The sequence below is a fragment of the Rhinopithecus bieti genome, unplaced genomic scaffold, assembly GCF_001698545.2.
Source record: "Rhinopithecus bieti isolate Rb0 unplaced genomic scaffold, ASM169854v2 scaffold_23234, whole genome shotgun sequence".
Classification (NCBI taxonomy): Eukaryota; Metazoa; Chordata; class Mammalia; order Primates; family Cercopithecidae; genus Rhinopithecus; species Rhinopithecus bieti.
Genome location: NW_016810724.1, coordinates 385,258 through 412,273, shown reverse-complemented (window position 1 = coordinate 412,273; position 27,016 = coordinate 385,258). Strand labels below are relative to the sequence as shown.

The 27,016-nt window shown below is 36.6% G+C and overlaps 1 protein-coding gene across 1 annotated transcript in view; it reads right to left on the bottom strand.

Moving 5' to 3' along the window:
* Positions 1 to 17,618: 17,618 nt before the first annotated feature.
* Positions 17,619 to 27,016, bottom strand: part of LOC108542602 (WD repeat-containing protein 72) — a gene marked incomplete at its 3' end in the record, with an annotated part of 90,430 nt that continues 81,032 nt past the window's right edge. The window contains exon 16 of the mRNA XM_017892681.1: positions 17,619 to 17,815. Within this exon, the coding sequence (XP_017748170.1) occupies positions 17,619 to 17,815 (197 nt within the window). The remainder of the gene's footprint in view (positions 17,816 to 27,016) is intronic.

Sequence of the window (27,016 nt, the reverse complement as noted above, 5' to 3'; positions counted from 1 at the left end):
ATAGTGCTTCTCCTCTTTTGAGTGATTTGTATGTGTCTTCACATAACGAATAATCAACCACAACGCTTATTTTGGGTATATATTTGTATGGTCACCAGATATTTCAGTCAATTCAATTCAACACATACTTATTAAATTGAAATCAATACCCAGAGAGCATGCTCACTGAAAAAAAAAGTATATAAAATTTAAGAAATGTCTCAGGATATGAGTTCTTTCAAACAACCATACCACAATAACTTCTCACATGTCTAGCAACTGATTGACAAGATCAAGCTTGTAGATTACCTTAAAAAAGTAAGAAGCAGAAGAAATAAGACAAAAATCTCTGAAAACCCAAATGAGAGTTTACAAACCAGGGCTCCCACATTGAGCAAAACCAGTTATAATTTTCAGCAAATAGGGAGCTTTACAAGAAAATCTGTTAATGATAATAACAAAATATAGTTCTTTCCAGTGGAAAGCTACCACACTCCTCTTCTTGTGGCCTATTATACTCAATTTTAACACAATCCAATCACAGCACTGTGATTAGACCTGTAGGCCAAATCCTGCCTACCACTTCTTTTTGTAAACAAAATATTACTGGAACACAGAAACACTCATTTACTGATGCGTTGGCTATGGTTGTTTTTGCATTGCCAAGGCAGAGCTGAGTAGATGTATCAGAGATTGCACGGCCCACAAAACCAAAAGAAATTTGATATCCGATCCTTTAGAGAAAAATATTGCCAACCTCTGGCTTATTCTAAATTAATGGGAATTTTAAATTATGCAAAATATTCTTTCTGGGCAAAAATGGAATTAAATATAAAGAAAGCCATTTTATGTGTTAAATTCCCTTAATTCCATTAAGTTGCACTTTAAAAGAGGACCCTATCTTAAATCTGTATTGGTTGTTTTTGCTACTCATGAGATTTTCCACCACAAATATAAATTGCTCCCAGAAGTCCAAGTCCAGGAATTCTTACGACTCTATAGCAAAAAATCCTAATAATACAATAAAAAAAACCAAGCCAAGGATTTGAATAGACATTTCTCCAAAGAAGATATACAACTGGTCAACAGATATATGCAAAATGATCAATGTCATTAATTATCAAAGAAATACAAATCAAAACCACAATGAGATACCACCCCACACCTTTCAGGATGGCTATCATTAAATGAAAACAAAACCAAACTGAAACAAAAGTCAGGTGTTTGTGAGGATGTAGAGAAATTGCAATCCTAGCACACTGTGGGTAGAAATGCAAAATGGTGTAGTTGCTATGAAAAACAGCATGAAGGTTCCTCAAAAAATTAAAAAGAGAACTACCATATGTTCCAGCAATCTGACTTCTGGGTATTTATCCAAAAGAATTAAAATCAGGATCCTGAAGAAGTATTAGCATGTCTATGTTTATTGCAGCATCACAATAACCAAGATGTGGAAATAACCTAAAAGTTCATTAGCTGATGAATGGATAGAGACATTGTGATATATACATACAATGGAATAATATTTAGCCTTCCAAGAGAAGGAAATTCTGCAATATGTGATAACATGATGAACCTTGAGGACATATGCTAAGTGAAATAAGCAGTCACAGAAAGACAAATATTGCCTGATAACACCAATATGCAATATCTGAAATAGTCAAATTCATAGAATTGAAGAGTGGAATTGTGCTTGCTAGGGCTTATTATTCAATGGGCATAAAGTTTCAGCCCAGTAAAATTAGTAAGCTCTAGAGATCTGCTGTACAACATTGTACCTAGAGTCAGCAATAATGTATTATATACTCTTAAAAATTTGTTAAGAGGGCAGATGTCATGTTAAGTGTTCTTACCAAAATAAAATAAGAAGTTGAAGTCCAGGTTCGAAGACTTCCTTTTATTTTCTGCAGGGGTACAAGTCATAGTTACCTTCCACTGCATCTCACTTTATATTCCATCTCCAGTCATACCAACTTCTCATTTACCTCCTACTTGTTCCCCATCTTCATATTCTGGGTTTTTGGACTTGCTGTTCCTTATGGCAAAATCGTATTCATCCATCAAGATGTAGTCCTAATATGACTTCCTGCATACCACAGACAGGGTTAGCTTCACCATCTAAAGGGGTTCCTCCCACTGGCACTTCCGGATATAGGTCAACTAGAGCATATATGTCACACCATGGTTTTCGCCAACTTGATGTTAAAACAAACAATCAAAACAAAACAAACACCAGCTAACAATTTATTTCTCTTGCTTCAACTAAGCAATAGACTCCTCTTCCAGACACACTCTCTTCTCTAACTCAATTTTTTTTTTTTTTACATAGCAAACAAAATGACCTTTTGAAAACATAAATCAAATCATGTTATTTCTTTTGAGTAAAATTGTGAAAAGACTCCCTTTAATACGTGGAACTCAAGCTTCTTACTTTGGATTATTACACCCAACATATTCTATCCCTCCCTCACTTTTCAATATTGACTCTTAATGCTCCCTCCCCCGTACTTCTCTTGAGTCACACTGACCTTTTTGACTTCATTATCTACATCAAGCTCATCCCTACTTTAGACCTTTTGCAGTAGCTGTTTGCTTTGCTTAGAATATTCTCCCCTCTGAAATGTGGGAGAATTTCTGGCTCCTTCTTGCAATTCAAACTTAGGATAAATCCTACCTCCTTCTCTGACCACTCAGCCTATAGTAAACCTCCAGGACTGTCTATCAAACTGCCCAACATTAATTCCCTGCAGAGCCTTTATCATTACCTGACAGTCTTGTGTTTTTGTTGTTGTTGTTGTTGTTGTTTTGTTTTGTTTTAATTGTGATGTATCTTCTCTCACTAGAAATGTAAGTGCCATGGGCACCATGATCTTGTATCAAGAAGAGTGCCTGGCACATAGTAGATGTTCAATGAATATTTGCTGAATGAATAAAGTATTCTGTTTGCATTCCATGCTACAAAACTTACATAACATACAGACACAGTAATTCTTTGTTCTCAAGGAGCTTTAGGCCTAACCGAGAAAATAAGACAAATAAATAGTGGTAAAATAATTAGGCAATCTATAGTTTTGTTCTTTTGTTTGTTTGTTTTGTTTTATTTTGTTTTTGAGACAGAGTCTGGCTCTGTTGCTCAGACTGGAGTGCAAAGGCATGATCTCGGCTCATTGCAACCTCTGCCTTCCAGGTTCAAGCAATTCTCCTGTCTCAGCCTCCCGAGTAGCTGGGACTGAAGGTGTGTGATACCATGACAGCTAATTTTTTGTATTTTTAGTAGAGACAGAGTTTCACCCTGTTGGCCAGCCTGGTCTTGAACTCCAGACCTCAGGTGATCTGTCCACCTCTGCCTCCCAAAGTGCTGAGATTACAGGAGTGAGCCACCGCATCCAGTCCCTAGTTAATTTATAAATTGATTAATCACCTCTCGGCCTTCTGGCTAAGATCAAACGTAGCATCTGTTCTTATCAGTTTAATATAAATTGTTTAACTAACATGTTCATGGTAAATTGTACATGCACATGCTGCAGTCTGGGTAGGATTTGACTAGGTAAAGAGAACATCTCTGGTACATGAGATTGGGCAGGAAGAAATGTGGAGAATAGAGTTACCAGCACCACCCATGTGGAAGAGCACTGGGGTACCAGAAATTATGGAAGAGCCTTGTCATGGGAATCTAAATGGGGACTTCAGAGACAAGGAAGAAGAACAAATCCTACAAAGCTCAGTTTCTCCTGGGGCTGCTAATCCAGTATGCCACCCTACGTTCCCACAATGAGCTACCTAAAAGCATTTAATGTCATACATGTTGAAACGTAATCAGCCCTCTCTCCTCCTTATCCTCTCATGAGAGGGTGAGTTAAGCAGTTTTCAAATGATGTACAAAAGCAGGAAGCAATGTTTGCTATTTGGGGGAAGCGGAATTGTACTAGTCTTTGCATCTGGGAAATGAAACATAAATCAGGCCTCTTCATATTTATTACGCTTAAATTTCTGAAAGTTATTACAAACCTGTTGATTAGATTGTTGCTGGCTTCAGGGGTTTTGTATTGAGGAGAGGGCTTAGTAAAGTAATTATTTCAGGGAAGTAGAGGCTCCTGATATACAATGCAATCCTCAGGCTATTTTTGAGTGCTTATTTTAGACAACTTTGTTATTAGAAAAAGAAGTCTAAGATTTGAGGGCAAGTAAATGGGGTAATAATATGCACTTTGCTGGTATAACAAGCCATTTTAACCACATTGCCTTTCAATCTTCTTTTCTGAGTCTTTATCAGCTCTGTTCTATGCCCACCTCACCCAAAGTGAATCATTTCTCACTAATATGCTGGACATACTAAGTTTTATCACCACTATTTAATAAACTTTTTCTTATAAACTTTTGAATTAATTTGAGACATGTCTAAATATCAGTGGAGGTTGCTGCTGTGTTTCAACAGCCTCTTTGCTATTACTGACTATTTTTTGCTAGGTCACTATCCTCTGTACAATCAAGTCACATGTAAACCTGATTTGGACTCAAAGCAACTGACTGGCAAAATAAATACACTTTTTTTTTTCTGTCAGTCATTTATATATTTTTTCTTACAATTCAAAAACGGAAGCATTCTTTACTTTCAGGCCATCTATTCTTCATGTTTTAGACTTCAGTAGTTTACAGTTCATGAGTTTATTCCACATATATTTCTGAATGCCTACCATGTGCCAGATATGCTAGATGATGAGAATTTCATGATAAAGTTATAAAATAGGTTTATCATAACTGTAACTGTCCCCTGTGAACTTACACTGCAGTAGAGAGTGGGGAAGATACAAAATGAAATAAAAAGGATGCTGAGAAAGAGAATAACAGAAAGTGGGCTGCTATCTACATAATGGTAAACTGACATCGAAGTTAGACTTGAAGGTATAGAATTGGGGTGAAAATATTCTGGCAAAAGACTAACATCAGTGGAAATATGAGTTTCTTTAATGAGGTCAAATAGTTGGGGATTAAATATCTGGGTCATAGAACTGAACCTGTAGTTGATGTTTTTCATCTTTTTTAATGTATGATTTTGATTTTGGTTTTATTACAATGGTGAATGCAACTCAGATTAATAACAATGGAATGCTCATTCTTAGTTTCTTTTCTTTCCATCACGCTTGTGGAAGCTGAAAATAATATTTCATAAACAGTTACGTGAGTTCAATAGACTGGAAATTGTTATGTCTGAAGAATATGTGTTAAACCTGACAGGACATCCCCTGCCCCACACGGTAAGTGTTAAAATCAAATTTATAATTCTAAAGATACTCTTGCTAAGAAAATAATAGATAGAGTTCCTAGTTTAGGAGATATAATACATTTTAAAATAATAGTACTAAATAGAAATTGGAATTTTATGAACATTCTGAAATATTAAAGTGGATCTTTCCTAGGTTTTGATTATGCATAAATATACCCAGTCTGAAATCAACACAAAATTACCAGTGCATAGTAAAAATCAATTAGAGTTCTTTCCCAAGTATCACTCATGAACTACTGACAAATCCTGCTCTAATTCTCAACTGAAGAAACTTTTAATTATAATATGATGTATGTGTTTGTCCAGAGCCATGAGGCCCGGAGTTAGCCGACCTCTGTTGCTTGATCTCCGCAAAGCGGAGACAAGATGGCACATTTCTGGGTTCTTTATTACAAACCTTTCCCGCGCGCGCGCAAACATTTTTCCCACCCAGGAAGATATGCAGCCTACAGCGCAGGCGCAATCCCGCGCCCGGGAAAATTATCAACCAACGGCGCATGCGCAATTGTAATTTGAGTAAACCCAGCCTCCTGTCACCGCCCTGGCCCAACCTCTTCCTCTGCCAGCCTATATAAGGCATTGCACCACCACCACCACCACCACCACCATTAAATGAGACTTGATCAGGCTATTTGTCTTGTCTCCATTTCTCGTGTTTTCTTGTCTCCTCCATTCCCACTCCCCCTTCCAGGGTCCGTTCGACTGTCCCGCAGGTCGGGACATGTGTTCATGCTGAATGAAATTCAGTATATTCTGAAAACAAGAATTAAAAGCAACCATACTAAATGATTTATCAAGAAGACATCAGGTAACCGCAAGAGGGCTGCAAAAGATTTAAGAGATATGATGTATCATTCATACATAATGAGACTTTTGTAGATTATATTACTTAGTCCCATTATACTTCATTATTTGTCTGTGAATTAAATACCCATGTATTATACCCATTATACAGATAGAGAAATAAGGGCTCAAATCCTTAGATTTTGTTCATCAGTGAAAGATAAACAGATTTTGATAATTATTTCGTTACAAAACTGAAGTCTGATAAAATATAATAACTCAATGTTTTAAAATACAAGAACTTGGTCCTAGAATTAATGGACATGGAACATTAGGTGAAGGCAAAAAAAATCAAGCTGCGGCCCCATAGCTGGGCCTTTGTGGTAGGTGCACAAGAACAGTGAAACAAACCATCATCTGAGGTACTGTGTGTTATGTGGGCACTTCCTCACCACACAACTCATTAAATTTTCTGTATCTGATCTCATTTGCTATCTGGATTAAGATAGAAGGGTAGACCCTTTAAATCAGATGTATATTGAGGGCATAATTTGTCATGATTAATTGAATTATAAAAAGTGAAAATTTCGACAAAATACACTCAGAACTGTTAGTTTTCTGCTTCTACCTTACTAATTCCATCCTTGTTAACACCAGAAATTTAATGACTAAAAATATGTCTCAAGATATTCTAAGCTGATCATTAGCATACATAAATGTTAAAGTCATAAAAGAAAGATATGCTTAAGAGATCTTTGGCCAGGCTCAGTGGCTTACGCTTGTAATCCCAGCACTTTGGAGGCCGAGGCGGGTGGATTACCTGAGGCCAGGAGTTCGAGACCAGCCTGGCCGACATGATAAAACCTCATAGCTATTAAAAATACAAAAATTAGCTGGGCATGGTGGTGCACACCTGTAATCCCAGCTACCCCAGAGGCCGAGGCAGGAGAATCACTGGAACCTGGGAGGCAGAGGCTGCAATGAGCAAGGATCGGGCCACTTCACTCCAGCCTGGGTGACAGAGCAAGATGCCATCTCAAAAAAAAGAGATCTTAAAGACAATTTGTTACCTTCTATCAACTTGACTTTATAATTGATCTGGTTTAATAAGAGATAGATCCTTGGCAATTAACAATTTTGGACTGACAGTCATATAATAAAAACTATGTGAAAGTTCAATGTTCAGGTATCCTCTTAGATTTGGGGAGATGTCAACTCTCAAATAATTTTCTCATTTGAGCCGCAAGATAATCACACATGAAGAGACAGGACCCATACTATTCTTTCCATATTTTGCCATATGATTACATGATCAATGTCATGCCATGGTTGTTGTAAAACAGAGATTGGCTTGAGAGACAACAAAAAGGAAGACAAAACATCTGCTACCAGAGAATCAATGGAGAAGGCCACGTTTTATATAACAACAAGAGACCTCTAGTGGGAGCTAGGAAGAAAGTAATGAAGGTAAGCAGGGCTTTGCATTTTGTAAGCTTTCTTTTTTCTTTCTTTTTTTTTTTTTTTTTTTTTTTTTTTTTTTTTTTTTTTTTTTTTTTTTGAGATGGAGTCTTGCTTTGTCGGCCAGGCTATGGTACAATCTGGGCTCACTGTAACTTCCGCCTCCTGGGTTCAAGCAATTCTCCTGCTTCAGCCTCCTGAGTAGCTGGGATTACAGGCACCCGCCACTACGCCTGGCTAATTTTTGTATTTTTAGTAGAGCCGGGTTTCACCATCTTGGCCAGGCTGGTCTCAAACTCCTGACCTCGCGATCTGCCTGCCTCAGCCTCCCAAAGTGCTAGGATTACAGGCGTGAGCCACAGTTCCTGGCTTTGTAAGCTTTCTTAATGGCTTTCTAAAAGTCATCAGGTTTTGGGCAATATGTGAAGAAACAGAACAACTTCCATTTTCAGTCCCATTTGATTGTGCACGGGGTTAAATACGTGCATAAGAAAGCCCCTGCTGCTCACGGCAGCTTGTTAGGATCATTTTTATATCTGGCAGGAATAATCACACTTGAACCAAAAGATTATGCAGGATATTTTAACTTAGGATTAAAGCTGTCTGCAGAATTGTATGAGCTATATAGTATGAAGAAAATTACAAATAAATAAATGTCATTTGGAGATGCAGAGAACTGGTGGTGCCTTCAGGACATCACTATTAAAACCGAATTCAGAAAAATGGACAAGAATGTTAGCTGTATATATTTTTTTTAATAAGTTCATGCTCTTAGTTCCAATAAATACAGATAAAGTCTTAATACGTTTTGTTTTGAATAGTATAGGGGAACTATTCCATGAAAATAAATGCTTTCTTTTTTGAGAATTGCTTCCTGTTAGTTTTTTGCATTTGCTGCTCTCTTAGGGCCAGTTTCAACATAAGTCATTGGTACAGAAGTAGTGCTCCTGTTGGGATTGCTTTAAATGGGTCCAGATGGTACTCTCAGTCAATAAGTGATATTACCAGCTTTCAACAAGAAAGATTTTATTCTCCTCCATTTCTTTCCAGTTATAAGCAACTAATACTTTGAGTTAACATCTAAATTCTACAAACTTCATTCTTTTTCCTGAAAATACCATCCAGTGCATTAGTCATTAAAAAAACAGAATAGAAACACATTTTGAAGAGGTCACATTTATAATCATTTTAATCAGAACCAACAAGTTGCTCAATAACAGAGCATCCAAATCCACTGGAGTGAATTTGGACTCTAACAGATAATAACCTCTTTAAGTAGGTGGAACAGGGTCATCTTTTGGGTACTACAAGAAGCAGGATCTTAACAAATTTTGAGAGGCTACATGTTTTTAAAAAGGAAAAACAGGCTGGGCGCAGTGGCTCACGCCTGTAATCCCAGCACTTTGGGAGGCCAAGACAGGTGGATCACAAGGTCAAGAGATCGAGACCATCTTGGCTAACACAGTGAAACCCCATCTCTACTAAAAATACAAAAAAATTAGCCGGTTGTGGTGGGGGCGCCTGTAGTCCCAGCTACTCGGAGACTGAGGCAGGAGAATCGCTTGAACCCGGGAGGCACAGGCTGCAGTGAGCTGAGATCACATCACTGCACTCCAGTCTGGGCAAAAAGGAAAAAAGAAATAAGGAAGAAAAAAAGTCTAAATAAGCTAAATAGTTTTGGGTGCATAATATCATATGAACATGATTACAGAATTCATAGGTTCTAAAATATCTATAAAATTATTAATGTAAATGAAGGCAAATGTAAAGATGTGCTTTAATAAATCATGCTAACACAGTCCCTAGATAAAGCTAAATACAAAATTAAAATGCCTAAAATGCTTAACTTTTCTCCATGTTTCTATGCTAGAACTTCCCCCTCCAAATTAACTGATAACTACAGAGTATTTAATCCAGGAAGAAATTTATAATCTTAGATTTCCATGTCTCCTATAGAGTTAATGAAATATTGTGGGGGGAGAGAAACTAAAATACATCTAAAGCTAAGTTTAGTACTAAATAAATGATATAAATATTTATTCAGTGAAAAATCTTACTTTAGAAATAACGAAGAGAGAACATTTTTTGAAACCAGTTAACCCAAAGCAGAACTAACCCCTCCTCTGGCAGAAATCACGGTTGCCTATCAGCAATTACAAAAATAATGACGCCGACCTTGAATCAGCCTTAAAGGTCTTCACTCACAATTATATTATCAGCTTTATGAATTTTCAGTTGCTATCTCAGCCATAAATTCAATAAATGCAGAGTTGATCAGTAATAGGAAGACAGCTATTTTAACAGCTGACTTCATTGAAAAAGGCATTTGAGAAAGCACACGTTATACTGGCATTTTCCATGTTAAAACTGCAGCTTTTCAAATCCTGCTCAGTACACTTTAGATGAGGACTTATGTCCTCTCAGGAACAACAATAAAAACTAAAAATCAAACTCAGCCAAAACTAGAAATGATTTAAATAAATTATATCGGCAGTCCTGGGAAAGCAATAGTCAGCTAAAAGGTTTTTATACCTGGAATTTTTTTACATTTCCAGACTTTACCTTGGAGCATTTTTTCTCATCTTAAATATATAACTGCACTTCCTCTCTGTATCTTAAACATAACAGCTCGCAATGGTAGAGAAACCCAGTCAAAAAACAGCCCTGTGTGTAGTTATTGTAATTAACAGATTCAATATCTATTACCGCCAGTCAGGTATCATAGCAACCTTGTAGTGCTGAAAACTGCTTAGAAAATTCTTCAAAACCAGCAAGACTCTGCTTTAGGAAAACAACACTGGGGACATGACTGGCTGTCAACATCTGTGGGTGTTGCTATGGGCACAGCCACAAAGAACTCTGCCATTTATACAAAAAGGTATACACACAGAGAAGAGGGGAGGGACACAGAAGATAAATTGATAAGGAAAACCAAAAAGAAGAAATAATTGGGCTGGCAATATACAATAGGCACACAATTTTGAGTCCATGTTTTACACAAATTCTTTTCTATTGAGGCTAGAGAATCCAAATTAAACTTAACTGTAATTGTGACTAAACATGAGCCAGGGTTTGGAAATAATACCTGAAAACTCTCCATTTGTACCCTTTATCGCAAGTCTTAATTTGAAACTTAAAGTGAATTACATTTAAAATAATATTTAAACTTCCACTTATAAACCCTTAATAGTCGTTTATAAATCTACAGAAGAGAAAAGAACAGGTTACTATGAACAAGAACCCAATATTGATTTTTCGGCAGTGCAGTAAGGCATCTCCATTCTATCTGGCTGCTGTCAAAGCCACTCTTTAACAGCTGGAGTCAAATTGCACTATTTACAGCAAGAGCCCTTGTCAAGTGGACCATAAGTATCCTAACAATACACTATTCAAATGGCACTTTGCCACACAAATTGCTGACTTGATGAATAACCTATGTCAATGACTAAGGCCAATATAAAAGTTTCATTTTTATGAGAGGTTTTACATTCACACATTAAGTAAGCTTTCTTTGAAGAACTATTAGGCTATATATTTCAGGCCTTTGGACGCTGAAAATAATTAAAATCTGTTTAAATACATCGAGAGAACTTGACAACATTAATATGGATCCGGTGTTAACTACATTTGTCACACGAGTCAGAACAGAGTCCTTCTGTTGCTGGCACTCCCCACCGGCACGTGCTGCACAAAGCCAGGCTTAAACTAGCCTCGCACCATGAAATAGGAGCATTCTCCTTTTGTGCCTGTGATTTACATGGCCAACAAATGTTTAGATACAAGCCAGGCTTTGAAGTCCTGTGAGGAAATTCGGAGTTGCTTCTGGGTGCGAGGTGGACAGCTGGAGTCATTTAATGGTGCATTTCCTACTTTTCACAGTCACTCAGACCTTCTAAATTAGTTTTGAAACAAAGCTGTGACATATTCCTCATAGTTTTCTTCGTGATTGAGGTAATATTTTAAAAACGGAAAAAGTCTAAACTCACGCCACAAAATGAGAAAAGGGAAATTCTTCATAAAGCAGTTATAAAAAAAAGGATTAGTTATTACAGAAATTTTTATTTAACCTACAGTATGTAAAATTATCTATAAAACTCTTATGATAAACAGTTATACACTGTCAAAAACTTGCATCACTTTATGTGTTCAGAAAGCAAATGACCTTGTAGATTTCTCCCCTAACGTTTATTTCTGTATTCTATCTTCCTAGGCTGGATATTATCATTTAGGTACTACAGTTTTAAGTTGAGACTCACCAAATCAAAATACTTAACACAGAAATTTTAATCCAATGTTTACAGAGGAAAATGACTGTCTGTTCATCAAGTGTTTGAAATTTAAAATAAAATCTATTTTCTTTTAAAATTATAAAAAATTGATATAAAATATTTTCCACATTCGAAAATAGTTCTATGCTGCTTATTATATTAAAAGAATAAATAAAAAATTTACTAATCAACAAGGGAAAATTTTCATTCTATATGGNCACAGAAATTTTAATCCAATGTTTACAGAGGAAAATGACTGTCTGTTCATCAAGTGTTTGAAATTTAAAATAAAAATCTATTTTCTTTTAAAATTATAAAAAATTGATATAAAATATTTTCCACATTCGAAAAATAGTTCTATGCTGCTTATTATATTAAAAAGAATAAATAAAAAATTTACTAATCAACAAGGGAAAATTTTCATTCTATATGGATGATTTAGCCCTATATAATGCAATTTATTGTTTTAAAATAAATATTTGTTCTTTTTTATAGTTATACAAGTTTAATATTAAAATAAAGGTAGTTTAATAAAAACCATGGTAACATGTAATATTGCCATGATGAATTATTATTTAATAGCTTTACAAGTAAATTTTCAGATGATATTTTCAAATCTCACAATTTGGAAACTAATTCTATTTTGGTTATTTTTTGTGTCATAAAATGTAAAAGAACTAACTTTCCATTCTGATAAGGTGATAGGTAGTAGTGGGATCAAATTTCAATTGGTGATCCACCAATACACCAGCTGTTTTTCACAAGAGGCATCAGAATAAAGCTCTAATAAAAATTTTCAGCAAATGGTACCAGAGAGACATCACCATAAGGTCAGCTAAAGGTTAAAAATATACATAACCATATTTCTAGAAAGTTCAACTGGAATGTAAATAATGCAGTGTAGTCTTTATTTATAATCAATTTTATATGCTTAGATAAAAATGCACATATAAGTGCATTATTTAAAGAAAATTCCATTAAAAAAATCCAACTAAGTTGGGAGCCATTACTTACAAATTTGTTTCTCTACAAAGGGTGGTTTTCCAAACACATATGAGTTCCTGGTTTTTGTCACAGATTAGACTTGATATAAGCTCTTTTGGATTACATTACACACAGTTCAGAAGAGGTTGGGATAAGTTGTTTCATGTAAAATACAGACATGGAGGGAAAAGGGAGGTGTTGACTATTTTGCCAATTTGTCCTCAGGCCTCATGATCTCCAGGTCCAGTAAAGACTGTCTAGATCATAAATTGGCAAACGACAACCAGTGCATCATCTCTAGTCCACTTCCTGTTTTCATAAATAATGTTTTTATTGGAATACAACTACCCTTGTTGAAGAATTGTCTATGATTGCTTCTGTGCTCCAAAAGCAGAGTTGAGTACCCATAGCTGCAAAATTCTGGCCTGCAAAGCCAAAAATATGTACTATCTGGTCCTTTCTTAGCCTATTTTTGTGTTGCTATAAAGGAATACCTGAGGCTGAGTAATATATAAGGAAAAGAGTTTTATATGGCTCATGATTCTGCTGGCTGGAAGACAGGACATCTGGTGAAGGCCTGTCTTCTTCCACTCATGGCAGAAGGTGAACCAGAGCCATGTGTGCAGAGATCACATGGTGAAAAGGGAAACAAGAGAGGCAGGAGAGGGAGGAGCTCTTATTAGCATCCAATGCTCCTGGAAACTGATGGAACTCATGCACTCTGGTCCCCACATTAATCTATTCAGAAAGATCTGCCCTACGACCTAAACACCTCTCATTAGGTCCCTTCTTCAACACTGAGGAACAAATTTCAACATAAGGTTGGAGGGGTTCAATATCCAAATCATAGCAGGTCCTTTACAAAAAAGAAAAGTACTTATTCCTGGTCTAGTTCATCACTGTTCGATACAAATGGAATGCAAATCACATTTGTAATTTTAAATTGCCTAGTAGATACATTAAAAAAAAGGAAAAAAAAATGGGTGAGATTAATTTTAGTAATATATTTCATTTAATCCTATATATCCAAAATAGAATTTAACATGTAGTACTAACCACATTTCAAATACTCAGTAGCTACAAATGTTTAATGGCTACCATTTTAGATAGTGAAGCTCTAGAAAAGCAAACCAGAAGGAGGTGCTGGGAGATCCAGTCTACAGAAAATCAATTTTAAAGAAAAGACATTTCGAGGATACTACAATAGGCCCCAAATAATAATCCACATTACCCTTTTATTCATTTCACAGACAAGAAATGCAGAAAAAGAATTTAAAAGCAACTAACCAACCAACAAACAAAATAGGTGTTTTTCCCTTAAAATACGATGAAGCTACAAAGATTTCTGCAATATATAGATGATTTTAGGATGGTTGTTTATTCTCTACTTTGATGCTAAATTCCTCCCACTGCAATTTAAACAGGTTCTATCTTGTCTTATCCTTAGATAAATCTAAGAAAAGCAGTTCCCCATCACTAATATGATATTGTATTCCTTTAAATCCTTTATGACTCTGGCCTTCCTTTCCTATGCCAGAGATATTCTTTGTCTAGCAGCACAAATTCAACTCCTCTAGCATTTCAAACTGGAATTATTTTCAAAATGTTTTGTTGTATTTGTTTTTCTCTTTTAAACTTTTCTCCAGATCTATATGTACTTGCTTCAAATGCAACAAGAAAAAATAAATACAGCATTCTAATAAAGTCCAAATGTTGCCAAACACAAAAATCTCCGCTGCTAGTCTTCTGTTTAAACAGTTCATTCTATTGTTGGAGAATATTTCACCTGTGTCTTACTAAAATCCACAAACAAAACAATCCTGAAATACAAAGTAACCTTTAACAGTTTTTAATTTCACAGGTATACTGTCCCTCATTTTCCCCACATATACAATGAGCATGATTCAAATTTGGTTTCTTAAAATTAATTTTTTCTTATGAAAACTCATGAAGCATTTTACCATATTAGTAACAAGGAGAATGGGGAATGTATCAGCACCCATAAAATGTCATGCTTATCAAATTTGTAAATTAAAGAAGACTAAGATACAGCAACCTTGGCAGGTACAGTGGCTCACATCTCTCATCCCAGAGACTCAGGAGGCTGAAGCAGGAGGATCACCTGAGGCAAGGAGTTTGAGACCAGCCTGGGCAACAAAATGAGATCTTGCCTTTAAACAAAAAACTTTTTAAATTTAGACAGGTATGGTGTTGTGCACCTGTAGTCCCAACTACTTGGAAGGCTGAGCTGAGAGAATTGCTTGAGCCCAGGAGTTCAAAGCTGTAGTGGGCTGTGATCATGCCACTGCACTCTGATTGTGCTGGAGTGCAGTGGCACGATCTCTAAAAATAAGACCCTGCCTCTAAAAATAAATAAATAAATAAATAAATAAATAAATAAATAAATAAATAAAACAATCTCAACAGCCTACCTAACTCTATCAGGATGAAATGCTAAGAGAAAAAGTGTATAGCGGACCATGAAGATATCCAGTACATAATTTAAAAAGATGTAACTTAGGAGAAGCATAAAAATATATTGTTCTAATTAGCACTAAATTTAATAATAAGAGAAGTATAGTATATAGGACAAAAAAGGTGATAGTCCTGTCCAATTGAGTTTATCTCCGAATGTAAAGAATGAAAGTTTGAAATTGTAGTCATCTAAGGTAAGGGGCAAAAGCAAGAAAATAAAGTTGAAATCAGCCTGTAAGCAGGAAAACAAGATTCTGGCATTTTATTGCTTCTTGAAGTCAACGAAGAAACAAAATTATATAAAGAAAATGAAATCTATATATATTATTACCAGTACCTAAAGAGTAGCTATGAAGTTCTTCAAGAGAGTGAAATACATAGCAGTCAGTTTACCTTCTGGGAGTTAAACTAGTAAACATGACACTTGATGAATGAGATTTGCTCCTGCAGACCCTAGACATCTTAAAGGCATAGGTCAAGAGACATCCCCCAGTTTTCACCTACTACTCTAGCATATAATTTCCACTATAAGATGCTAATTCTGTTATGAATGGTGCACAACAAAGGCACACCAAGATGGGGATGCTTGGCAGCTGGCTCAGCTCACTCACTGGGCTTTATTCACTACAGCCTTATGATACCTAAGACTGTCAGAGTGATTCAATTTCCCAACTTATGTTCGGCTGTGAATGTTGAAGTTTCAAAGCATCTCTATAACTGTCCTTAGAAAAATGACCTTTTCAAGTTAAGAATAGGAAAAGTAGGTTTCAAAACCTAAAGACAATGGATTGAATGAGAAAAGAAAAAAAGCCGTCACCTAATCACCAGCTTCAATATCTGAAGGAGGAAAGTACAAACAAAAGCAGGTGTTCTAAATGGAGTCTTAAAAGAAAATCCAAAATTCAGAAATTTTTCCATGCATTATCAGCCTTGACCAAGGGAGATGGTACTCTGCTGGGCTGAGAGCATTGGTTACATTCAACTCTCAGAGCTCAATAAATGAATATTCTCTGGGCTCAGACTCCATGCCCATGAAGAAACCCTGTGTTACAATTTCCCCTGGCCTCAGCTTTGCTGCAGTGAGAATGTACCAAGCAACAACCAGAATGCCAATTAAAGAATTGTCATTCTAGTTTATATATTCATTTTTGTAGGTATTTAGTTAGTGTGACTCAGTTCTCACAAGGTTGACAAATCCTAGACTCACTTGTAAAAATCTAAACCAGGCCTCTAAACCTAAAAAGCTAAAGATTACATGCTAGCACCCCTGCCCCCAACTCTGCTGCTTTGAGGCATGGCTTTAATGGCCCATTAGCCTTTCTTGATGATGACATATTCTTTTGGCTAACTATATACATACACATGAGATAAAATAAGGTCTTATTCTATGTTCTTATTAATAGTATATTACTAGTCTTCATAATACCATTAAAATAACAGAAAAGATGAACAATATGTAATTAAGAATCAGCAAAACCTTGATTTAGCAACCCCACTTCGAAAAATATATCCTTTAAATAATCTGCATGAAAAAAGCTTTAGGTTCATAGCTGTGTTATTTAAAAAGTGAAACATAAAAACCAAGCCATGTATCAAGCCACAGAGAAACGATCTATACCAGCAATGATAGAAACACCACATAGAGCATAATGCAGCCATTAATAATAAAACTTACATATTAGTACCATGAAAATATGTTTACATAAAAAATACATTTGATATGTACATATAAATGGCATAGTTACAACAGTATGTTGAGGGGATAATATGGAGGTGAAAATATAAAAAGATGGAAAATAATCCCTTATAGAAATCAGATTAAATTACTATATCATATTTACAAATAAAAAACAATAAAGCCACCCAAATTTCTGCTAAGCTGGTTGACTTGGTTTATGAGAATAAATGCCAACTCCATCACTGTGTATTCACTGAGGCTTAGAATCCTAGAGAGTTACTGATCCTACTGATACTGGGTATATCAAAATAATTATCCATACTGTGATCTAGTTTTCTGATTTTTTTTGTTTATTTTCAATCAGCCTTTTAAGAGGTCAGATACTCTTAACTGAAAAATAAAATAGATCCAAACTACAGAATATAAATGTTTTCCCTTCCTTATGGAAAACGACCTAGGATTCAAGGGTTAATATAAAATGGACTCAATTTTGACAAGCCAGAATCTATTTTGTCAAAAATCATGCCATAATAAGTATAACAGTCACTCAAAAAGTTACACTGATTCACCCAAGATTATTTGGTAGATGCAGCAGTCTCTTAGTTCTTGTTTTTGTGCTGATACTTAAGTGCCGTGTATTTATGAATGCATCTAACTTCTTATTCAGTTGATAATGTTCTTTGTGAATATCAGCTTGATTTGAACTTACCTTACATGAAGACTCCACTTGCAGACTAGGGCAAGGTAATGGCCCAAGCTGGTAGGGGCTGGAGGATCTCTGTTCTATACTTTTGTGCTTAAGTGTCTCTGAGGCAATGGGAAGTACAGACTTCACAAGCTGTGAATCATCACAACAATTAAGAATAATTCGTGCTCTTTCTCCTGTCTCATGTCTTTCCAAAGTGCCTGGAAAACAAGAAGTAAAAATGTCAGCAAAATATTTACCCCAACCGAATAAGACAGAACAAAACACTCTTTAACAGAAGAATCACAGTCCTTTAAGTTGTCGTGCCTTAGTATCTTGCAACCGAAAATAGCCTGGGAGCTTTTCTAAATTATTCAAAACACTTGCTCATAAAGGCTGAACTTATGGATTTGAAAAGCTCATCTTCCTCTTTGTGCTTCTTCATCCACTGAAATCAACAGGAGATTCAATAGTCTTTAATAGTAAAATCTCTAACTTATTATACAGTATGCAAGTGATCAATAACACATAACTATGGAATATTTTAGTGCTGTCCCCTAGTGTTCCAACTCACAAGCAACAGAGAACCCACAGTGCTTTGCTTGGGTTCCTAGGCTTGAAATGTTTCTATTGGTAACATATAATTTAAATGAATGGAGCAAGTAAGAACACGGATGCTTTGTGTACTGCCTCCCTCACCCAAGTGTCCCCGCAGGGCTTTGTTGTTTTATTGTTGGTATTGTTGTGATTATATCCATTGGCTTTTATTTCTTACGTTATTAGAAGGGGAAAAAAATCCTTTGCCTCTGTCATTCTTCCAGTTTCAGAATTTAGGAGTGCTATCAAGTTCAATTTAAAGTTAAAAAAAAAAGTATAAAATAGACCAAAAGGATCAGAAACCAATTCACAAATAGTCCAATGTTTTTATAAAATACAATGCCATACACTCAGTGAAATATCAATAAAAATGAATTAATCATGTTCTCTGCCTCTTATGAGTTCATTTGCATTATTCATACTGTATTAAATATATAGGTTATTTCCTACTGAATAAAGATACCAACGAATACTAATTTAATAAACAATACCTAAATACAGACTTTATTTCATATTCTTTTCTACCAGTGAGAAAGAAGTAGATGCACTATTTATATTGTTAAGAAAATATCAAATTAATTACAATAAGAAAATAGAAATAATAATTGTAGGCCACTATGTCTTTAGATAAAAAGATTCGTAGATATATTTGAAGATTATGATGATTCTATCCTTTCTCATTTCTCTCCCACTCTTCTATAGCCTTCTTTTATTACAACTAAACTACCATTAGTTGGCACCATGGATTCTGAACCAGTAACAGTTACTTTGCTCAAATAACAGGCAGAACTTCAGTTTCGAGTCCCTTAACAATATAATTTTATTGTAACATTTCTACATTCATAAATAAACATCCTTATCATACAAACTTATAAACATGTTATTCTTCTAAGCTTTCCTTTTCCATCAAGATTGATATATCTGGCCTGGTGTGGTGGCTCATGCCTGTAATCCCAGCACTTTTGGAGCCTGAGGTGGGCAGATTGCCTGAGTCCAGGAGTTTGAAACCAGCCTGGGCAAGACGGCAAAACCCCATCTCTACAAAAAATTAAAAAATTAGCCAGGCAGGGTGGCGAGCACCCACAGTCCCAGCTACTAGACAGGGCTAAGGCAGGAGGATCTCTTGAGCCCAGAAGGTTGAGGCTACAGTGAGCCAGGATCATGCCACTGCACTCCAGCCTGGGTGACAGAACGAGACTGTCTCAAAAAAGAATAAACACAAAGTCTGTCACAATGATATGCAACAGCTAGATATTCGGGGACTTTAATTTTATAAATTAGGAAAAAATATTGATCTATTTTCTGAAGGATACACTTTAGGGAGAAAAAAATTATTTATAGATCAACAAATGAAGCTGACAGCAACATCAAGAAAACCCTTCCTCTCAAGACTGACAATAAGAAAAGCTTCAGAAACCAAAGATAAGACTTATTACTGCTTCCTGAAAACTACTGCATTCCAGAACTTGGAACCGTGTTACGTGGTAAAATTTACTGTCTTTCTGAGAAGTCTCTCTTTGAAAATGGTATCATCCTGAATATTTTCTTCTCACAAGTTCTCTGTGGCTCCTCAAACTATGATATTTTTTACATATGTTAGGAATTATTGGGAAAGAACTTATTGCACTTTAATACATTTGTTAAGTGCCTCATGCAAAATGTATGCATTCTATATATCCATGTTTTATTGTATACCTGATGGCTTACCCAAACACAACTATTTCTTGTATTTTTTTAATGATGAGAATAGTTTATCTACAAACTTAGGTAGTTGTAATCCATTTTCATTCATGCAGATAATTAATCTGTCTGAGCATTTACTACATTACCATGTACCATCCACCATGCCAGATGATGACAATGTATAGTATATAAGAATGACTCAGTCCAGGTCCCCGAGAGCTTCCTTAAAACCTAATGGTAGTGCAGATGCAAGAAACATCTGAAAACTGATAAGCTGCAATATTTAAAGTAACACCTAAGCTATTTCCACCCAAAACTAAAAATCTCCCCTTCTAAAAATGTTAGACATTTGGGTTTGTGTACAAGAGTTTCTGTCACGATTAGTTATAAAATAGTTGAGGTGCGGTGGCTCAAGCCTGTAATCCCAGCACTTTGGGAGGCCGAGACAGGCGGATCACGAGGTCAGGAGATCGAGACCATCCTGGCTAACATGGTGAAACCCCGTCTCTACTAAAAAAAAAAAAAATACAAAAAATTAGCCGGGCGAGGTGGCAGGCGCCTGTAGTCCCAGCTACTCGGGAGGCTGAGGCAGGAGAATGGCGTGAACCTGGGAGGCGGAGCTTGCAGTGAGCTGAGATCCAGCCACTGCACTCCAGCCTGGGCGACAGAGCGAGACTCCGTCTCAAAAAAAAAAAAATAAAATAAAATAGTTGAAAAATAATGAATATTTTGTTTCAAAGAAGTGATTAAGGTATACACATGACATAAGGAGTGGTTAGAGTCAATCAATTTCTGTAAAAGATATAGACAGACAGACAAGTAAACTACATGTTCAAAGCAGTAATTTAATTTTGCAATAAGTTCAGGACGGCAGCTTTTGAAAGACCTTGGTCAAAATTCTGACAGTTGGTGGGCATTCCCACATGTGCTAGTTATCAATTTATTGCCTCTTAGATTCAAATTCACCCTTCACTGCTTGCTTTGTGAAAATGAATATGGGCTTGAGAAATATTTTCTCGTTTATCAGCTGGTGAAATGTTAACCTTTGGGGACAGAGGGTGCTGGAAAGACCAAGTAGAAGAAAGGGTTAAGGCCAGGTGTGATGGCTCATCCCATCCTGACTGTAATCTTAGCACTTTGGGAGGGTGAGGCAGGTGGATCACTTGAGTCCAGGAGTTCAAGACGAGCCTGGGCAACATGGAGAAATCCTGTCTTTACAAAAAATACAAAAATTAGCTGGGCATGGTGGCATGTGCCTGTAGTCACAGCTACTTGGGCGGCTGAGGTGAGAGGATCACTTGAGCCAGAAAGTTGAGGCTGCAGCGAGCTGTGATCATACCACTGGTCAGACCGTGTCTCAAAAAAAAAAAAAAAGGAAGAAGCAGGAGGAGGAAAAGAAGGAGGAAGAGGAGGAGGAGGAGGAAAGGAGGAGGAGCAAGAAAGAAGAAGGGGCAGGGGGAGGGGAGGGGAAGGGGAAGAAGAAAGGGCTTTTTCTTCTTGGTTCTGGTGTGCTTTTCTTGGAGTAGTGTTAGTGGCTTTTCCACTAAAGGTGTCTGTACTACATGACAGCTGCCCCGGCAGCACTTTGCATCCAAACACTTTCTTTGGCATACTCTTTGGGCAGTTTTGTAACAGCGCCTCCAGCAAGACATCTCCCTGTGGACAGCTTTCTCTGGCACCCTCGAGGGAATATTTCTGGAAAGTTCCACCAGCACTACACCATAGCAGCGTCTTTGTCATTCAATACATATAACCATACCTTCTCTAGCAAGGTCAGGAACTTAGCCCTGGGGGGTGGAAAGGGAGGTCTTTCTTGATTTCTTGATCAAGCTATCTCAAGTTCTAAGGCTAGGAGTCATCCTTCACATCTGCTATTCCTATATTCTTTAGAGTTCTCTTCTTACTAGTCAATCTCTCCTATTCAAATTCTTTATGCTAGTTAATAATTCTTTATACTAAATTTTCTGTTTAAGTTACTGCATCATTTTTCTTTCCTGATTAGACCCTGATTAATACACTACGATATATCACTTATGATGCAGAATGTTTCCTTAAATATATCTCCAAAGTTATGAACTTTATACCACTTCAGAGATATATTTAAACTATTAGAGAACATCTATAGCCAAAAAAAAAAAAATAACCAAAAAGGGAGGCATGAACACAAGGAAGATTTCCAACAAGCGATGCCTTTCCAACTCTAATATACTGCCTTGGGCAAGATACAGAATAGCTACTATTTCCAGATATTAAAGAAATGTAAGAAACTGAAGATTCACAAAATTGCTTAATTCAACTTCCAGTTTCAGGAGAACTTTTGCTTTCCAAAGTAAACTCACTGATAATTAGAATTTCATTTCATTATAGTACATCAAGAATAGGAGTTAATTCACATTTATTATTCATTTGAATCAATCTGAACATGACAAGGAAAGATGTAGAGACATAGGTGAGTTAAGTACTACTAAAAGTTACACTACATCTCCTCCTTCAAAGTAGGTGTGCAAAAATATTCCATAAAATCTATTGTAAGTAAAATCTTTATTGTATAAAATGCTTTCCAATAAATATTTTGTATTTTCTATTATTTATTTAATATGATTTTATATAATTTGTTTTAATCTTAAACTATGTAATAGTGCATTAGAGAGCAGAGCTAATCATAAGAAAAGATAGCTTAAAGCAATTAACATCTTGATAAGAAATGAAGGAAAGATCAGTTTCCAAAGTTGCATAGTTTTCAAAAAGTCAGTGCACAGAAATATAAGAAACAGCCAAGATAATCTCTGCAGATCCCTAGACCCATATTGACAGGATTTTCACTTGTACACACTGCTTTCCCTGTCAATTCAACATACCCCACAGCGTACTTAATCAACTACGTTTAAAACCAGAGCTTTCTCTATGACCCCATGCACAACACTGCCCATGTTCTTCCTATCTGTCCAGGTGGACAACAAGGACACATCATCACAGCATGGTGTTTAGGAGCAGACCATGGCATCAGACTGTCCTGTAGTTAAATCCTTGTTTTACCTTTGATGGCTGTGTGGCCTTCAGCAAGTTACTTTACATCTCTGTGCCTCAATATCTTCATCTGTACAATGGGGATAATGATAATCCCTACCTCATGGAGTTACTTGAGGATTAAATTGAATAGATATAAGAAGCACTTAGAGGTTTCAGCACACAGTGAATGCTGTGCTATATGACAGCCCTCTCTGTCACATGACAGAGGTCCTCACTCAGCTGCTGGTGAGCTGATTAACAAACCTCTTTGGCCCCCAAGCACTAGAGTCTGCCTGACACCCAGGCCTGAGGTCACTGGGCATATGGCCAGCTTGGGCCCCCAGGGCTTCCTACCTGAAACTTGAACCTCTTCAATCAGCCTTTCCTTGCAGGCTACGTTATAATCAAACTCAGAGTAGGATTATATATTTGACTTATTTTTTAATCCTCTTCAGTACACCAGAATGGGGTCTGGCATAAATTAAAGGCTAGATAATACTTCTTAATAGATTATATGACATCAACAACCTGCTAATGATTTTTTTTTAAACTGGTGCTGCACTTGGGATTAAATCTAAACTCCTTGACCAAGAAGTCACATTCTCACCCCTGCTTTCTCCCATGTCAGCCTCCCCTTATTCACAAATTAGATTTTTCTTTTTCTTTTGTTGAAAACAATTTTTTTCCTGCTAGCTCTTGCACATCCTTCAGGTATTAGCTTAAAATCTCACCTCCTCAGAGAAGCCTTTCTAAAATAGATTCCCGTATCTTGTACTGTTTTCATCTCAGCTTCTTCACTTTACAGCACTTACCACTTTTGTAATTGGTGTCCTTTATTTGCTTGCTTCCCCACCAGATACCAAACTCTTTTTGGCAAGTATGTGTTCCATGAGCTTGGTACAAAGCAGTTCTTTTTAAATATTCCCTGAAGAAATTAAATAATTTTATCTTTTCCCTGAGGCAGTGAAAAGAGGTGGCTGTAAAGCATCAGAGCATACCAGGGTCTCAGTGTGACAAGATTTAATGCCAGAAATATGCACTATAAACTTAGACCCTAGAGCGCAGGAGAGGCCAACACTGCAAACAGTGCCATGCACAAGCCTGAGGCCTGTCCCAGCTTTCAGCTATGTTGCCAGGTCACTCCTGATGGCACAAGAACTTGTAACTGGAGACAGCAAGTCAGTTTCTGAATGTGACGTGTTGTCTTGACCTGTGAACTAGCCATTTCTTGCTTCGTGGACTACAGAGCAGAAGATGCTGGTCTAAAGATGCGGGAAAAATAAGAAAATGCACAGAGAGAGGCAGAAAAGCAGAAGGAAGAAAGGGGAAGGGAAAAGAGAGAAAAAAAATGGGAAGAGGGAGAGGAGAGACGGGTAGAAAGGGCAAGAGGGAAGGAGAGAGCGAGAGAGAGCACTTACAACTTTCTAGTTTTGTTTCTAGTTCCTTCCTAAGGAACAGTGCTCCGAAAGTGTCTGAAATACACCCCTGAATCCTTACAATAAACACCACTTTCTGATAACATTGACTTTACTTCTACTACTTCCTACCTAACAGGGGCCCTAATAAGAATGGGGCAGAGATGTTTCTATTACGGTAAAGGCCAAGTTAAAGGAGGCTCAAATAGACAGTATGTGGAGTTCCGGGTAGAGATCAGAGCAGACACAAAGGCTTAAGCATTAGCAGCAGATAGGTGAGCATTAAATGCCAATAAAAAAAAAAAAAATGCCATCTCCAAGTGAATTTGGAGTGAGCTGTTTCAGGAGATGAGCATAAACTCCGTTAGCAGTTTCTACACAAAAAAGAAGGAAGATTCTGAAACTGCTGTAAATCGGTATGGTGCCAAAATACAACCCTCTTGTAAACCGATTAGGACTGTCAAATTTATAGGCATCTACAGTTTTTTTTTGTTTTGTTCTTAAATAGAGCAAATAATCACTTTGTGATGTACCGGTTATGAGATCTGATCTTGCAGTATCAGGCTGTCTTAAAGCACGACATGGAGAGTGAAGGACGCGGCCTTCAATTGCAGTAGTAGAGCAAGGCACAGAGTAGAGCACACTTCTATACATCTGCCCCAATGATGAAAAAGATCTAAACATCTACCTAAAGAAGGAGAAGAAGGAGCCATCACATTCTACACTTCAATTCCCTTCCAAACAGTCAGAAGTTGTTTCCTTGATTTTATGTTCCTTGAAATTTGTGCATATTTTTATTATTTGCTGTCTTCTACTTAAATATTTTATTTTGGCTGGGAGTGGTGGCTCACTCCTGTAATCCCAGCACTTTAGGAGACTGAGGCGGACTAATCCCTTGGGCTCAGGAGCTCAAGACCAGCTTGGGCAACATGGTGAAACCTCATTTCTACAAAAAAAAAAAGCTGGGTGTGGTGGCGTACACCTGTAGTCCCTACTACTCAGGGGGCTGAGGTGGGAAAGTTGCTTGAACCTGGGATGTCCAGGCTGCAGTGAGACATGATCATGCCACTGCACTCCAGCCTGGGTGACAGAATGAGACTGTCTCAAAAAAAAAAAAAAAGAAAAGAAAAGAAAAGAAAAGAAAAGAAAAGGAGAGAAACTTTTTTCAACTCCCATTGACATTTACTTTCCAAAATCAACAAAAGTATCCAAGTATCCTAGCCTACTATCAATTTATGAATAGCTTTAAATTACATACTTCCTCCTACAAATTAACTAGGTACACTAAGTCTCTGAAAAAAAAAAAGAATACCTATTACCCTCAAAGGGAGAGAAATAATTTAAAAAGAAATCATAGTCATTTGATGAATTCATCTGCAAATGATCAAGAGGAAATTAAGACTAAACAACATCACCCAGATGGATTAACACTTTGTCATGTTGTACAGAAATATTTTCTTTATGTTAAAATTATACATAAATACATTTGAGACTAATTGGCTTATTATAACTCATGGTGTCTTTCCAAAGAAGAACATTGTAGAAACAGCATTTCCATAGAAACATAAAATTCTCCCAGACCATCCAAAGCACATATATTGTAAACCAACGAATCTCAAACAAATTTGTTTCATAGAAAAGGAACACATTTTAAATTAAATATTCTGTTTATTATTGGATTGTGGAAAAAGCATATATATTTCATTGTGAAAAAAGCATATAGGGTTGGGCGCAGTGGCTCACGCCTGTAATCCCAGCACTTTGGGAGGACAAGGTGGGTGGATCACCTGAGGTAAGGAGCTCAAGACCAGCCTGGCTAACATGGTGAAACCCCATCTTTACTAAAAATACAAAAAATTAGCCAGGTGTGGTGGCACACACCTGTAATCCCAGCTAGTCAGGAGGCTGAGACAGGAGAATCCCTTGAACCTCGGAGGCAGAGGTTTCAGTGACATGAGATTGTGCCATTGTACTCCAGCTTGGGCAACAAGAGTGAAACTCCATTTCAAGAAAAAAAAAAAAAAAAAGCATATATATTCATCACTGATCACATAATAGGATACGAATTATTTAGCAAACAATTGTATTTAAATGAACAAAGCTTAATAGCAAGAACATGTGAGTGGATACATTATAGAATTAGGTCTTTTCCATATCAGGTAGGCATTTTCTAACTGAATCCATTATGATACTGGGCAAGTGATTAAGAGCACAATATTTCAAAGTGACTCTCTCTGAAACAGAGTAAGTTTTAAGAAATGACCTCACGACCAAATTTGATAATCAAATTCATAAAAGTCAGGTTTCAACAAAACTGCTAACTGACAGTTATAATCAAATTCCACAAATCAAAATATTTGACCACCGAGTCTGTTGTACAATTTATCATTTGTCTTCAGTTACTCATGAAGTTCATTGCCTTGCTCAGAAACATGTATGGAGATTGACCTAGTGCCCCTTTCCTAACAAAACCATTTCAAAGTTACTGCATCTTAGTCCAGGAAATGTATAACTGACAGGGGTTCTCACCACACACAGGGGCCCTGGAGGTATGAAATTTAGCTAACTAGAAAATAATGGAAGGGTGGGGAAAGGGAATAAGTCTTAAAACATTAAATTAGGGATAAAGGCACCTACCTTCATTCCTAAATGGAGTTGATACAATAAATTCAGCTATAAAATAGAATGTCAAAGACTTGGCTCATTTTGTACTATATA